Source organism: Bombina bombina, chromosome 8 (assembly GCF_027579735.1).
Source record: "Bombina bombina isolate aBomBom1 chromosome 8, aBomBom1.pri, whole genome shotgun sequence".
Classification (NCBI taxonomy): domain Eukaryota; kingdom Metazoa; phylum Chordata; class Amphibia; order Anura; family Bombinatoridae; genus Bombina; species Bombina bombina.
The window spans coordinates 30,888,322-30,903,270 of NC_069506.1; the positions used below are offsets into that span (position 1 = coordinate 30,888,322).

Sequence of the window (14,949 nt, forward strand, 5' to 3'; positions counted from 1 at the left end):
CATAAAGATAAAGGAGTCCCACTGAGACCCTGTCTTCTATCATTACATATATTCCCACAATGAAAATGAAACGATCTTACCAGAATCTATGCCGTGGAACAGTAACACGGTCCTTCAAGTTTGACAGATAGTAGCGTTGCTTCTGACATGGACTTGAGTGAAGAAAGCAGGCAGCGAAACTCATCAATGCTGATTGCTTATGGAGCTGTTAATGTGAGTCTGCATGGTTTCGCAGAAAGACTCTCCCTGCATCTCCAGACTATAACTTTCATCCATGCTCTCACTGAGAGGCTGACAAGACTACTTAAAACTCCAGTCCCATCTCGAAGAGTACTCCCCTCCATTAGAGACTACTCCGTAATCTTCTGACACTTCTCTGCCAACCTCCTGTGATGAAAGGCAAAGAATGACTGGGGGATGAGGGAAGTGGGGGAGGTATTTAAGCCTTTGGCTGGGGTGTTTTTGCCTCCTCCTGGTGGCCAGGTCTGTATTTCCTAAAAGTATTGAATGCAGCTGTGGACTCTCCCCATTTTAAGAAGAAAATATGGTTTCATGAAGAGAGAAGGGAAGGGGTAAAAAGAGAGATTGAAGAGAGGAGGGAGTTGAGGAAGATAGTTTAGAGTGAGAAGAGAGATGCTAATTTAAAAAAAAAAAAAAAAATCCTGGTGTGCGCTGGTATTACTAAGTTGAGTGCAAATATCGCTTTTGCTGAACCTGTTATCTAGCCCATAATGTGTGAGGACTCAGGTCTTTTAAAGCAAAGTGTCTGGCGGTAAGTAAAGTAATAATTGTCTTGTTTTCTGCTTTCTATAATAATATTACTAGTTTATTTTCTTGCAGAATTTAAGCTGAGAGCAAACATTCAGTCACATGTTTATTGCTAAAGCCATAACACAGTTTGTAAAGTCACTGGTTCCCAGTACAAGAAAAAAAAAAAGAATTGCACATTGGTTTAAAAGAGAGAACAACATTCTTTATAAGCAGCATATTTCAGTTCTGAAACTTCCACAGGAAACTGTGGGAACAAAATAACCTAAGACAGCATCAACAAAATCTTAGAAATTACATTTCTTACAAACAGAAATAGAAAACACATTTTATAAGTTAGTAATGTAAAAATGATAATAACATTGCACCCTTTTACAGGCAAAATTGTCAAAAACAACCAACCAAATAGACACAATATCTTAGAACCCAAACAGGCACTTAGAGAAGGAAATGGAACAGCAGAGACGCAGTCAGGGTGAGAATTCTGTTACAGCGACATAAGATCACATGGAACCTATGGGGCTTATTTAGCAAATTAACCTTTATAGTGCCAGAGCAGTGCATTCTTGTTTAGCCATGGCTGTTAGATAACAAAGAGTTTGACTAATTTATTTTCACATAAAGATAAATACTATACAATGCCTCTCTGGAAGCCACGGGGTTAATATGCTACTGATTAACCATAGTTATGTTAGAAATCATAGTCATTCATTAGGTAATATATTATGTATTTGACATCCAGGGGCTTAAAGGGACAGTGTACTGTAAAATGAACCCCATTAATGTGTTACCAATTATCCACGTTACCTGCTGTGTATTAAATTATTAACAAATAGCTCCTTTGCCTTTATTTTGTCATCCATAATAGCTGATTTCCCTTTTGAAACTACCTCCATTACTAAAAATATCAGTAGTACAGTAATGGCTACAGAAAAGCTATGTAAACAAGATTCATCAAAATATAAACAACCTCCCAGTGAGGGTGGGAGAGAGAGCACAGCCCTTTTTTAATGGTGATCCTGCATCAACTTTAAATACAATTAAATCTTAGCTGCTGCTTTGACTGAGTACACTGTCCCTTTAAATATTTGTATATGTATGAGCACCCAATGATATTGTTGAGTTGAGTGCCCCCTACTGTTAAAATGACAAATCTATTTCTTTGTTCTGAATATCCTACCCACACAGAGTATCCTGGCACATTTTGATGCCAACAAAAATATTTGCCTTAACACTACAGATAATCCCATTGGTTGAAAGATATTAAAGGGATATTCATTTAACCTGTTAAATTGTGCAAATATCTTTAGTAAAACTATATATTTGTGGCTGCTTTACCAGAAATGTGATTCTAAAAATTGTGTTATTTCCACTGCCCACTGCCTTCACTGGTGTGAATAATGCAATATCCATAAATCTTCTTGTTTCTATCTATCCCTAATAGGCTGTGGCAAAGGAGAAACATACACAAGATGCCTTTTAGGTGGTATATCTTTGGACTGCAACACAGTTTCAAATGCTGCAAACAAAATGTCAGTCTAAATGCTTTTAAAACATTATTTTGTATGCAGATTTTTGCACTACAGTGTTTAATTGTTAAAAATGTATTTGTCCTTTTAATATAGAAGCTGGTCTGATTTTAATAAAAACGTTCATTGTGCAAAGGATATATAATAAACAGAGAACACGTACACTTGCTATAATGTCACATAATTTGTGGTCCTCACTTAAAAAAAATATATAATGCCCATGACATAAGAAAGCCCATTTAAAGCAAACTAATACAAAATAAATAGCTAATCTCACTGTAGTTTCTGCATACCTGAACTTCAAAACATTTTTTTTTCTTTCTGTTTTTCAGTGGCATATGCACATATGCTATGAGGGCTTGTGCACCAATATTCAAGCTCAGAGAGTGTGTGTTGTGTCTGTGAAGACTTAATTGGTCTCATACAAACCACTGCTGACTCTCTGAGGTGAGGTGGTGTTTTTGAATATTGTTGCAGGAGCACTCACAGCATACACAGCAATAACTTTTACTAGAAGAATTTTTGCTAATAGAAGTATATTGCAAAAATGTTTCTATTTAAAATTTAAATGCATCTATGCACATTTCAATTTTGACATTTCTATCCCTTTAAGTTTTTTTTTGTACCTTTACAACTGAAACCTATGTCTTTCGAGAAAAAAGCTAAAATTAGTATTTTTCTCTTGTGAATGCAATTCATTTCCCCAGGTTTGTGTCCTCATCAAAATACATAGCTTTGCTACAATGTTGTAAAAGCATTTTTGAACAGGAATTATGTATATATATATATGTGTGTGTGTGAACAGGAATTATGTATATATATATATATATGTGTGTGTGTGTGTGTGTGTGCGCGCAAAATTATACTCCACAGTCTTTTCTGGCTGCAAAGGGTTAACAAAAGCTTGCCACATATTAAATGATAGCCCCAGACTGCAACATTGTAATTCCCATATTGTGGTTTAAATAGTAAATGCTATTGTAAACAATTAGCATGTTTTGTATAGTTCTACCAATATAAGCAGTATTACAAGCAGGTAATATTCTTGATTTATTAACTGGAGCAACCTTTCATGACATTTATGAGTTTAGAGATGTAAATTCGCAATTCTTTGCTTTCCCCTTTTTTTAATTTTTTTTTATGAAAAGCAACTAATTGTAGTTGTGCAAAATTCTGCAGTTCCATTTACTATCAATTCATCCCTGCTGCATAGCTTTTTAGTAAAAGTTTGGTTATTCCATACTGGCAAATGAGGTTAGTACACCTAAAATTAAAATGTTAGTACAATAAAAATTTTCAAATTATTATTAATGACAAGAAAGCAGCTTAGAGTTATTTAGGGTTAACATAAAAACAGTTATATTGCTTAGCTTTGCATTCTAAATAGTTTCAGATCTGCAAAACTGATCTATAATAAGAATTGAAGTGCTTATTGTACAATCTCCATATAGTAAAGGGGTTTTATTCACCAAATATCCTTGAAAATTAAATTGGACAGCTTTACTATGAACAGGAATAATGATTGTAAGATTGGTTGAATTTGGTGAAGCGCCCAGGACATTTCTGACAGGGTACAACTATGGTTGCTAGTCATTCAGTATTTAACCAGATATTCAAATAATTCATCAGCCTGTCCAACTACAAGAAATGTGAAAAAAGTAGTTAGCTATATGATCATGTAGCTAACAGAAGCATAAATCTGATATGAGGTCTGTTTTTGGTACATAACAGTCATAAGGTTCAGGGACACAGGTCTGATTTGAGATCTGATTTTGGGCATTTAACTGACAGGGGGCTACAAGGCTGTAGGTCTGATGTTGGCTAACAAGGGGCTACAAGGCTGTAGGTCTGATATTGTCTGACAGGGGGCTACAAGGCTGTAGGTCTGATGTTGGCTAACAAGGGGCTACAAGGCTGTAGGTCTGATATTGTCTGACAGGGGGCTACAAGGCTGTAGGTCTGATGTTGGCTAACAAGGGGCTACAAGGCTGTAGGTCTGATATTGGCTAACAAGGGGCTACAAGGCTGTAGGTCTGATGGCATATAAAGGAGAAGGGCTGCAGGGCAAGGGATCTGATCTGAGATCTGATGTTAGCAAATAGCTGATGGGTTACAAGGCTGTAGATCTGATGTTGGCTGACAGGGGGCTACAAGGCTGTAGATCTGATGTTGGCTGACAGGGGGCTACAAGGCTGTAGGTCTGATGGCATATAAAGAAGGGCTGCAGGACAAGATATCTGATCTGAGATCTGATGTTAAAAAATAGCTGATGGCTCTGCAGGGCCATGAGCTTGATCTGAGGTTTGATCAGTTGTGGTTCTAGTGGCATGCTGGGGTTACTAACCATCTCCAATCATTATTGTTGCCCGCTAAATCTCAAAGATATCAAAAGTCATGTGTTTTCAAGAGCAACTCCTTTAGTTCTACTGAGGACAAAGAGAGGTAAATGGGATAAAAGGGTATTTATATAATGAAACAGGAGTAGGTAGTAGAGAATCCTTGCTCTCCACTAGTTCTACCCTCTATCCTTGACATTTAGTAACCTACTTTTTAAAGGTCAAAAACCACCCCATTGCCACAAAAGTGCTGCAGCCAATGGGGTCTGATCTGAGGTCCCTTTTTGGGCATATGGCTTACACAAGCTTCAGGGCAATGAGTTCTGAATTTGACCCCACCTACTTCTTTACTAAGATCCCCCATGGGCATTTTTTTTTAATATAGAGGACATTTGGCAACCCAAAGTACATCACTGAATACCTTGATGTTACAGTAAATAATATAAATGATATTTGTATGGCTAAACAGCAGTCTAGTTGATTTGTAGCATTTAAATAAGAAGACCAATTGTAAGTGCAGGGATCTATAACAAACAAAAAATGGTGGATAAATGTGCTCCACATCCAACCAATAAACAGCTGTCTCTATTCTTCATGCAACTCATAGGTGATCAACGATGTAACCTGACTCTTTTCTTCCAGCACAAAAGAATGACACGTCCAGCTGTGACTGTGGCAAACACTTTATCACTAGTATGTGATACACGTGTCCCTTACAACCTAAGCAATTCTCCATTATTAGTGAATCCAGTATCCAAGGCATAACTACAAATGTACATTTGGTTGATTAAGGCACTAGAGCAGATTTGAGTCAACAAAGAATTTATGATATGATCCTAATAAATTTTGCGGAGTAGTGGTCGCATCATTAACTGCCAGCTGTTACACTTTCAAAAACATTAGTTAGGTAATGAGGGATCTTGAAATATTATGGCTCTTCCATTTGCCACCACTTGAAAGTAAAAGGCTTGCGACGAACGTTGGTTCCACAATGCACCTCCCCCAGCTTCTTGTGGTAGGACACAACGTCATCTATGAAGGTGCAGTTAAAACCCAATGGCTTAAGCAATGAGATGACATAATCTTCTAGGCAGCAGGTTTCTTCAATAACAGGTCCATACGGTTTGGGGATACCCAAATCCTTTCCCAGAACAATCATATTAACCTGCAGAGGGAACAGAAGGATAATTGTAATATTTAAGTACATAATAAAGGCTGTGAAGCAGAATTATTATCTTTCTTTACCTAAAACCACACAGAACATGGTTAAGAAGCAAGCAACTGGTCTCACTATAATCTCCCTTTAAAGGGATACAAAAGTAAAAAATAAACTTTTAAGGTTCAGATAGAGAAATCAATTTTAAGAGACATTTAGTTTATTTCTATTACTAGGATTACCTTGTTCTCTTGGTATCATTTGCTAAAAAACATTAGTGGGTAGATACAGGAGCGACAATGCACTCCTGGAAGCTAGCTGCTGATTGATTGATACGCACTTATGCCTCTTTTCCTTGGCTCACCTGCTCAGCTAGGTCTCCCTAGTTGTGTATTGCCTTTGCAGGGGTTAAACATAGAGCATTATTGCTTGCATTAGAACATTTTCTCCTGTGATTTTATGTCCCTTTAATGTGGGCCCACCTAAATTAAAGGGACACTATCTTAAAAAAATATAGGTCACCCATATGAAAGATCAGCATTTAAAAATATTGACTTTTTTGCATGAAGAAAAATGTGAAGTAAGAGCTGTTTGTTTCAATAGGAAACAAAAGAAATACAGATGTACAAGTTGTTTTACTTCCTACTAATGCTTATTGGCTGATAGTCACATGTTACTAATCTTTTTTGGTTGATAGTCACGTGTTACTAACCCTTATTGGTTGACAGTCACGTGTTACTAATCCTTATTGGTTGACAGTCACATGTTACTAATCTTTTTTGGTTGATAGTCACGTGTTACTAATTGTTATTGGCTGATAGTCACGTGCTACTAATCCTTATTGGTTGACAGTCACGTGTTACTAAACCTTATTGGTTGATAGTCACATGTTACTAATCTTTTTTGGTTGATAGTCACGTGTTACTAACCCTTATTGGTTGACAGTCACGTGTTACTAAACCTTATTGGTTGATAGTCACATGTTACTAATCTTTTTTGGTTGATAGTCACGTGTTACTAATTGTTATTGGCTGATAGTCACGTGCTACTAATCCTTATTGGTTGACAGTCACGTGTTACTAAACCTTATTGGTTGATAGTCACATGTTACTAATCTTTTTTGGTTGATAGTCACGTGTTACTAACCCTTATTGGTTGACAGTCACGTGTTACTAAACCTTATTGGTTGATAGTCACATGTTACTAATCTTTTTTGGTTGATAGTCACGTGTTACTAATTGTTATTGGCTGATAGTCACGTGCTACTAATCCTTATTGGTTGACAGTCACGTGTTACTAAACCTTATTGGTTGATAGTTACGTGTTACTAATCCTTATTCGCTGATAGTCACGTGTTACTAAACCTTATTGGCTGATAGTCACGTGTTACTAACTGTTATTGGCTGATAGTCACGTGTTACTAATCCTTATTGGTTGATAGTCACGTGTTACTAATTGTTATTGGCTGATAGTCGCCTGTTACTAATTGTTATTGGCTGATAGTCACGTGTTACTAATTCTTATTGGCTGATAGTCACGTGTTACTAATTCTTATTGGTTGATAGTCATGTATTACTAATCTTTATTGGTTGATAGTCACGTGTTACTAATTGTTATTGGCTGATAGTCACGTGTTACTAATCCTTATTGGTTGATAGTCACGTGTTACTAATTCTTATTGGCTGATAGTCGCGTGTTACTAATTGTTATTGGCTGATAGTCACGTGTTACTAATTCTTATTGGCTGATAGTCACGTGTTACTAATTCTTATTGGCTGATAGTCACGTGTTACTAATTCTTATTGGTTGATAGTCATGTATTACTAATGCTTATTGGCTAAAAGTCACGTGTTACTAATTGTTAATGCTAATGCTTATTTTTAAAGTGACATAAAACTCAAAAAACATCTTTTATGACAAGGACATAACATACGATTTTTAACAACTTTCCATATTACTTCTATTATCTAATTTGCTTCATTCTTTAGGTATTCTTTGTTAACAAAAGCATACCTAGTATGGCCCAGGAGCAGAAATACAATAATGGGAGTTAGCTGCAGATATAAGCCTCTTGTCATTGGCTCACCTGAAGTGTTCAGCTAGCTCCCAGTAGTGCATTTCTACTCTGGAGCTTACATTAACTATGCACATTAAAGGGATAGTAAACCCGATTTTTTTTTCTTTCATGATTCAGATAGGGCAGCAATTTTAAGCAACTTTCTAATTTACTCCTATTATCAATTTTTCTTCGTTCTCTTGGTCTCTTTATTTGAAAAAGCAGGAATGTAAAATTAAGAGCCGGCCCATTTTTGGTTCAGAACACTGGGTAGTGCTAGCTGATTGGTGGCTACATTTACCCACCAATCAGCAAGAGATACCCAGGTGCTGAACCAAAAATGGGCCGGCTCCTAAGCTTAACATTTCTGCTTTTCAAATAAAGATGCCAAGAGTACAAAGAAAAATTGATACTAGGAGTAAATTAGAAAGTTGCTTAAAATTGCGTCCACTATCTGAATCATGAATGAAAAACAATGGGTTTAGTGTCCCTTTAAGGCCAGAAAGTAGTAATTGAAAATCACCATTAAAGGGACACTAAACCCAAATGTTTTCTTTCATGATTCAGATAGAGCAGCAATTTTAAGCAACTTTCCAAATTACTCCTATGATCAATTTTTCTTCGTTCTCCTTGAATTTTTATTTGAAAAAGAAGGAATGTAATAGGAGCCAGTCCATTTTTGGTTCAGCACCCTGGGTAGCGCTTGCTGATTGGTGGCTAGATTTACTCACCAATCAGCAAGCACTACCCAGGTGTGAACCAAAGATGTGCCAGATTGTAAGCTTACATTCTTTCTTTTTCAAAAAAAGAGACCAAAGAAAAATTGATAATAGGAGTAAATTAGAAAGTTGCTTAAAATTGCTGCTCTATCTGAATCATGAAAGAAAAAAAATTGGGTTCACTATCCCAAAGTCCCTTTAAAAGTAGTACTAGCCCCTGCCTGCATACAGCAAACCATTTATGAAATCAGATAAAGCAGAAGCTGAAACAAATAACAATTGTGCGCTATATATATGTGGTTTCCATGGAAACACGATTTACTTGCTCATCCTGCTAGAACAGGGATGGGGAACCTTTGCTCTCCAGAAGTTTCAAAACTACATTTCTCATGATGCTCAACTGGACTTCAGAGTGCCTAAGCATCATGGGTAATGTAGTTATGAAACATCAGGAGTTCCCCACCCCTGCACTAGGATAAAGCCCTCAGAATACTCACCATGTTTGGGAAGAAAGCCAAAGCTTTGCCGTCTTTACCAAGTCTAAACAGTGCAGGGAGATCTATGATGTCATCTTCAGTGAGACCAAGTTCCTTCTTCAGGATATCCCGGTTCCAGTCAATGCAGTTCTGGTCAGAGGAGAATCACAAACAAACCTTAGATTTCTCTCACCCTCAGTTATAACTAGTCCGATCCCAGAAACACAACCTGACCACTTTTTGCAATTATTATTTAAATCTCATACACATTTTTGTTTTTTTCTGTTTAATTTCTTGGCTGTCAGAGAGGGGTGTAATGCACTGCTTTGTAATACATTACAGTTCTCTCTGGCAGGCAAGAGGTTAAGTAGAAAAGTTAAAACATTTCATAGAACTTAGAGGGAACACTGGTCGCAACCCTTTCTGGTAGTCAAGGGGTTGATGTATCAATTACCCTAAGGCCAGTTTTGTGAGCCGCCCATTAGTGAAACAGTTAATGAGGGAGCCACAACTTGCAGTCTCCATTGTGTAGTTTTTGCTAATTGCTCTAATTAACTGTTTCACTGCTGTGCCGCTCACAAAACTGGCCTTAGAGGGAACACATTGCTTTGTAGCCCTATCTGGTAGCCAATGGGTGAAATAGCATGGCAGCAAAGAATAATAAGGCATCAATCGCTCTTACATAAGAAACTTAAAAAGGGACAGTCAACTCAATTTTTTTTATTGTTTTAAAAGATAGATAATCCCTTTATTACCCATACTTTTTACCTCAGTGATTACCCTGTATCTAAGCCTCTGCAGACTGCCCCCTGATCACATGACTTTATTTATTATCTATTGACTTGCATTTTAGCTGTGTTGTGCAGAACCCACAGGCATAAGCACAATGTTATCTATATGGCCCACATGAACTAGCGCTCTCCTGTTGTGAAAAGCAAATAAACAAGCATGTGATAAGAGGCTGTCTTTAGTGACTTAGAAACAGGCAGACATTTAGAGGTTTAAATGTTATAAAGTATATTATTATAACCATGTTGGTTGTGCAAAGTTGAGGGATGGGCAGTAAGGGCATTATCTATCTTTTTAAACAATAACAATATTAGTGTTGACTGTCCCTTTAATAAAACAGCTATGATGTCACACCCAGCTTAACCTCTCACCTGGACGAAACTGTTCTCCTGCAGTATGGCTTCTGTGGAGAGGATTTTGGTGACAGTCCATCTCTTGGTTTCTAGGCCTGGTATAAACAATACAATTATTTACTCAGGTGTCACTAATCAGACACGCAGTAATAACTGTTCCTAAATTTCCAATGCTTATAATGGAAAATGACTTTTACTGCCGTAGCTGTAGTTTAACATACAGATTGTAAACATACTAACAACACAAGAGAAAACTACTTTCTGGCCTTAAAGGGACACTGAACCCAAATGTTTTCTTTTATGATTCAGATAGAGCATACAATTTTAAGCAACTTTCTAATTTACTCATATTATCTAATTGTCTTTGTTCTTTTGCTATATTTATTTAAAAAGCAAGAATGTAAAGCGTAGAAGCACTTGGGTTGCGCTTGCCGATTGGTGGCTAAATGTAGCCACAAAACAGCAAGCACTACCCAGGGTGCTGAACCAAAAATGGGCTGGCTCCTTAGCTTAGATTCCTGCTTTTTCCAAATAAAGATAGCAAGAGAATAAAGAAAAATTGATAAGAGGAGTCAATTAGAAAGTTGTTTAAAATAGCCGCTCTATCTGAATCATGAAAGAAAAAAAATTGGGTTTACTACCTTTAATTAACAGTGATCATTTTGCTTAAAGGGTCTACTGTTATATGTTCTCCCCTTTAAAGGCATATGAAACGCAAACATTTATATATATAAAAAAAAAGTTCCCATTTACTTCTATTATCAAATTTGCATTTCCCCCCATTTTATTGTTTGTTGAAGAGCTACCTAAGTCTAGAGCACTATATGTCAGAAAATAGTCCTGCAATTTAGTGCTCTTTCTATTGCAAAAATGTTTCCATATAGTGCTGCAGCAATGGGCCAGCTCATGAGCTTACATCCCTGCTTTTCAACAAAAGATACTAAGAGAACAAACACATTTTTACAATAAAAGTAAATTAAAAAGTTGTTTAAAATTGTATGCTCTATCTGAATCATGAGAGAAAAAATGGGGTGTCACGTCACTTTAATGTGTTCCCAATAATCCATTTCACCTGCTGGAATGTATTAAACGGTTATCAAATAGCTCCTTTATCTTTATTTTGTCATTTGAAATAGCTGTTGAAACCATCATCTATATTGAAAATTTCAGTACTGCAGTATTGGTTATAAAAAAAATTAAATAAACTAGAGGCAGCAGAGTAAATTAACCTCCCACAGGAAGGTGGGAGAGCGACAGCCCATTTGAAAGGGTGTTCCTGTAGCAGCTGTTGATATAATGATCCCTTATTAACTGCTTGAATGTTTCTATGATAAAACTAAGGTTGCATGACCCTACCATTTGCGAGCCATTGAATGCTTAAGAGTCACACAACAATGATAAATCGCTAATCCATTTTATCGATTGCTGTTTTATGCAAGTTGTAAAAGAAGCCCAGTATGTCTGTACCTTGAAATAATGTGGCGTCTCCATTTCCTTTATGTTTCTGCTCACGAAACACTCGCAGGCAGGCGACAGGACTGGCCAGGAGCAGACGGAAGCCCTAGAAGGAAAAAAAATACCTAGTTTACCCTCAATGAACATGTGAATGATTACTTTATATTTAAATATTCAATATATTCAAAATGTCTTCATTCTCTTGGTATCTTTATTTGAAAAGGCAAGAATGTAAGCTTAGGAGCCAGCCCATTTTTGGTTCAGCACCTGGGTAGCACTTTCCGATTGGTGTCTAAATGTAGCCACCAATCAGCAAGTGCTACCCAGGTTATGAACCAAAAATGGACTGTTTCCTAAGCTTACAATCAAATAAAGATAAATGATCAAAAATGTCCAGCACAAATGTGAAGCCACAGTGGTGCAGGCTGTCGTAGGTTCCACACCAAATCTTACTAACAAACACAAGTGAATAAGTCCAAATGACAGCAGCACTCACCAAACGATATAAAATTTCACAGCTTTATTTGGAGATTTCCTAAGGTACAAAGATTAAGACGGCAACGTTTCGGGCTTGTTGCACTTAGTCATGTTAAGTAATGTACTTGACATGACTAAGGGCAACAAGCCCGAAACTTTGTCGTCTTAATCTTTGTACCTTGGGAAATCTCCAAATATAGCTGTGAAATTTTATATCGTTTGGTGAGTGCTGCTGTCATTTGGACTTAATCAAATAAAGATAGCAAGAGAACGAAGGAAAATTATTAATGAGTAAATTAGAAAGTTGCTTTTTTATGAAAGTTTAATTTTGACCAGACTATTCCTTTTAGAACATTCAACAGCACAGACTTCTTTCTTAGGGTTATAGTAAAACATATGTGACTGACATTTTATAGTTTAATAATAAAGCACACAGCTGATTAGCGGTGGTCTCTGCAATAGCACACAGCTGATTAGCGGTGGTCTCTGCAATACATGAGATGCTAAACAAAATACATATTTACCATCCATTGTAAGCAGTAACTGATTAATAAACCTTTAAAATTATTTTACAGAATTGATTAATACGTTGGTGCTTCATAAATAAAAAGTAACAGATGCTAACTTCAGTACCAGACCATTCTAAAATAAAACAAGGAACTTTCTATTTCATACGGCTAGATTACGAGTTTTGCGTTAGGCTTAAAAAGCAGAGTTAGCCGGTCTTAACGCTGCTTTTTAACGCCCGCTGGTATTATGAGTCTTGAAGGTACAGGCTCACCGCTCACTTTTTTGGCCAGACTTGGAAATACTGCAAATCCACTTACGTAAATTGCGTATCCTCTTTTTTTTCAATGGGACTTGCATAGCGACGGTATTACGAGTCTGCCAAAAAGTGAGCGGTAGACCCTCCCCTGTCAAGACTGGTCCGCATTTTAAAGTCAGTAGTTAAGAGTTTTACACTACAACGCCGTAGCATAAAACTCTTAACTAAAGTGCTAAAAAGTACACTAACACCCATAAACTACCTATTAACCCCTAAACCGAGGCCCTCCCGCATCGCAAACATTAATTTTTTTTTAACCCCTAATCTGCCAAACCAGACATCGCTGCCACTATAATAAATATATTAACCCCTAAACCGCCACACTCCCGCCTCGCAAACATTAGTTAAATATTATTAACCCCTAATCTGCTGTCCCTAACATCGCCGACACCTACCTACATTTATTAACCCCTAATCTGCCACCCCCAACGTCGCCGCTACTATACTAAAGTTATTAACCCCTAAATCTAAGTCTAACCCTAACCCCCCTAACTTAAATATAATTAAAATAAATCTAAATAAAAATTACTATTAATAATTAAATAATTCCTATTTAAAACTAAATACTTACCTGTAAAATAAACCCTAAGCTAGCTACAATATAACTAATAGTAACATTGTATCTATCTTAGGGTTTATTTTTAATTTACAGGCAAGTTTGTATTTATTTTAACTAGGTAGAATAGTTATTAAATAGTTATTAACTATTTAATAACTACCTAGCTAAAATAAAGACAAATTGACCTGTAAAATAAAACCTAACCTAAGTTACACTAACACTACAATAAAAATTAATTTAATTCCCTAAATTAAATACAATTAAATAAAATTAACTAAAGTACAAAAAAAACAAACACTAAATTACAGAAAATAATAAACAAATTACAAGATTTTTAAACTAATTACACCTAATCTAATCCCCCTAACAAAATAAAAAAATAAAAAAAAATAAAAAAAAGCCCTACCCTACACTAAATTACAAATAGCCCTTAAAAGGGCCTTTTGCGGGGCATTGCCCCAAAGTAATTAGCTCTTTTACCTGTAAAAAAAAATTACAAATCCCCCCCCAACATTAAAACCCACCACCCACACAACCAACCCTACTCTAAAACCCACCCAATACCCCCTTAAACAAAACCTAACACTAACCCCTTGAAGATCACCTTACCGGGAGAAGTCTTCATCCAACCGGGTTGAAGTCCTCAACGAAGCTGGGAGAAGTCTTCATCCAAGCCAGGCGAAGTGGTCCTCCAGACAGGCAGAAGTCTTCATCCAGACGGCATCTTCTATCTTCATCCATCCGGCACGGAGCGGGTCCATCTTCAAGACATCCGACTCGGAGAATCCTCTTTCTTCTATTGGCTGTTCTGATTGGAACAGCCAATAGAATGCAAGCTCAATCCTATTGGCTGATTGGATCAGCCAATAGGATTGAACTTCAATCCTATTGGCTGATTGCATCAGCCAATAGGATTTTTCCTACCTTAATTCCGATTGGCTGATAGAATTCTATCAGCCAATCGGAATTGAAGGGACGCCATCTTGGATGACATAATTTAAAGGAACCTTTATTCAGTGTTAGCTGTCGGAAGGAAGAGGATGCTCCGCGTCGGATGTCTTGAAGATGGACCCGCTCCGCGCCGGATGGATGAAGATAGAAAATGCCGTCTGGATGAAGACTTCTGCCCGTCTGGAGGACCACTTCGCCCAACTTGGATGAAGACTTCGGCCCGGTTGGATGAAGACTTCTCCCGGTAAGGTGATCTTCAAGGGGTTAGTGTTAGGTTTTTTTAAGGGGGTATTGGGTGGGTTTTAGAGTAGGGTTGGTTGTGTGGGTGGTGGGTTTTAATGTTGGGGGGGGGATTTGTAATTTTTTTGCAGGTAAAAGAGCTGATTACTTTGGGGCAATTCCCCGCAAAAGGTCCTTTTAAGGGCTATTTGTAATTTAGTGTAGGGTAGGGCTTTTTTTATTTTGGGGGGCTTTTTTATTTTGTTAGGGGGATTAGATT

At 37.1% G+C, this 14,949-nt stretch overlaps 1 protein-coding gene across 1 annotated transcript in view; it reads right to left on the reverse strand.

Moving 5' to 3' along the window:
- Positions 1 to 861: 861 nt before the first annotated feature.
- PADI2 (peptidyl arginine deiminase 2) overlaps positions 862 to 14,949 on the reverse strand; it is a 107,957-nt gene continuing 93,869 nt past the window's right edge. The window contains exons 13-16 of the mRNA XM_053690265.1: positions 11,650 to 11,743; positions 10,201 to 10,277; positions 9,062 to 9,190; positions 862 to 5,798 (exon numbers count right to left, since the gene is read on the reverse strand). Of these exons, the coding sequence (XP_053546240.1) occupies positions 5,562 to 5,798; positions 9,062 to 9,190; positions 10,201 to 10,277; positions 11,650 to 11,743 (537 nt within the window). The 3' untranslated portion in view covers positions 862 to 5,561. The remainder of the gene's footprint in view (positions 5,799 to 9,061; positions 9,191 to 10,200; positions 10,278 to 11,649; positions 11,744 to 14,949) is intronic.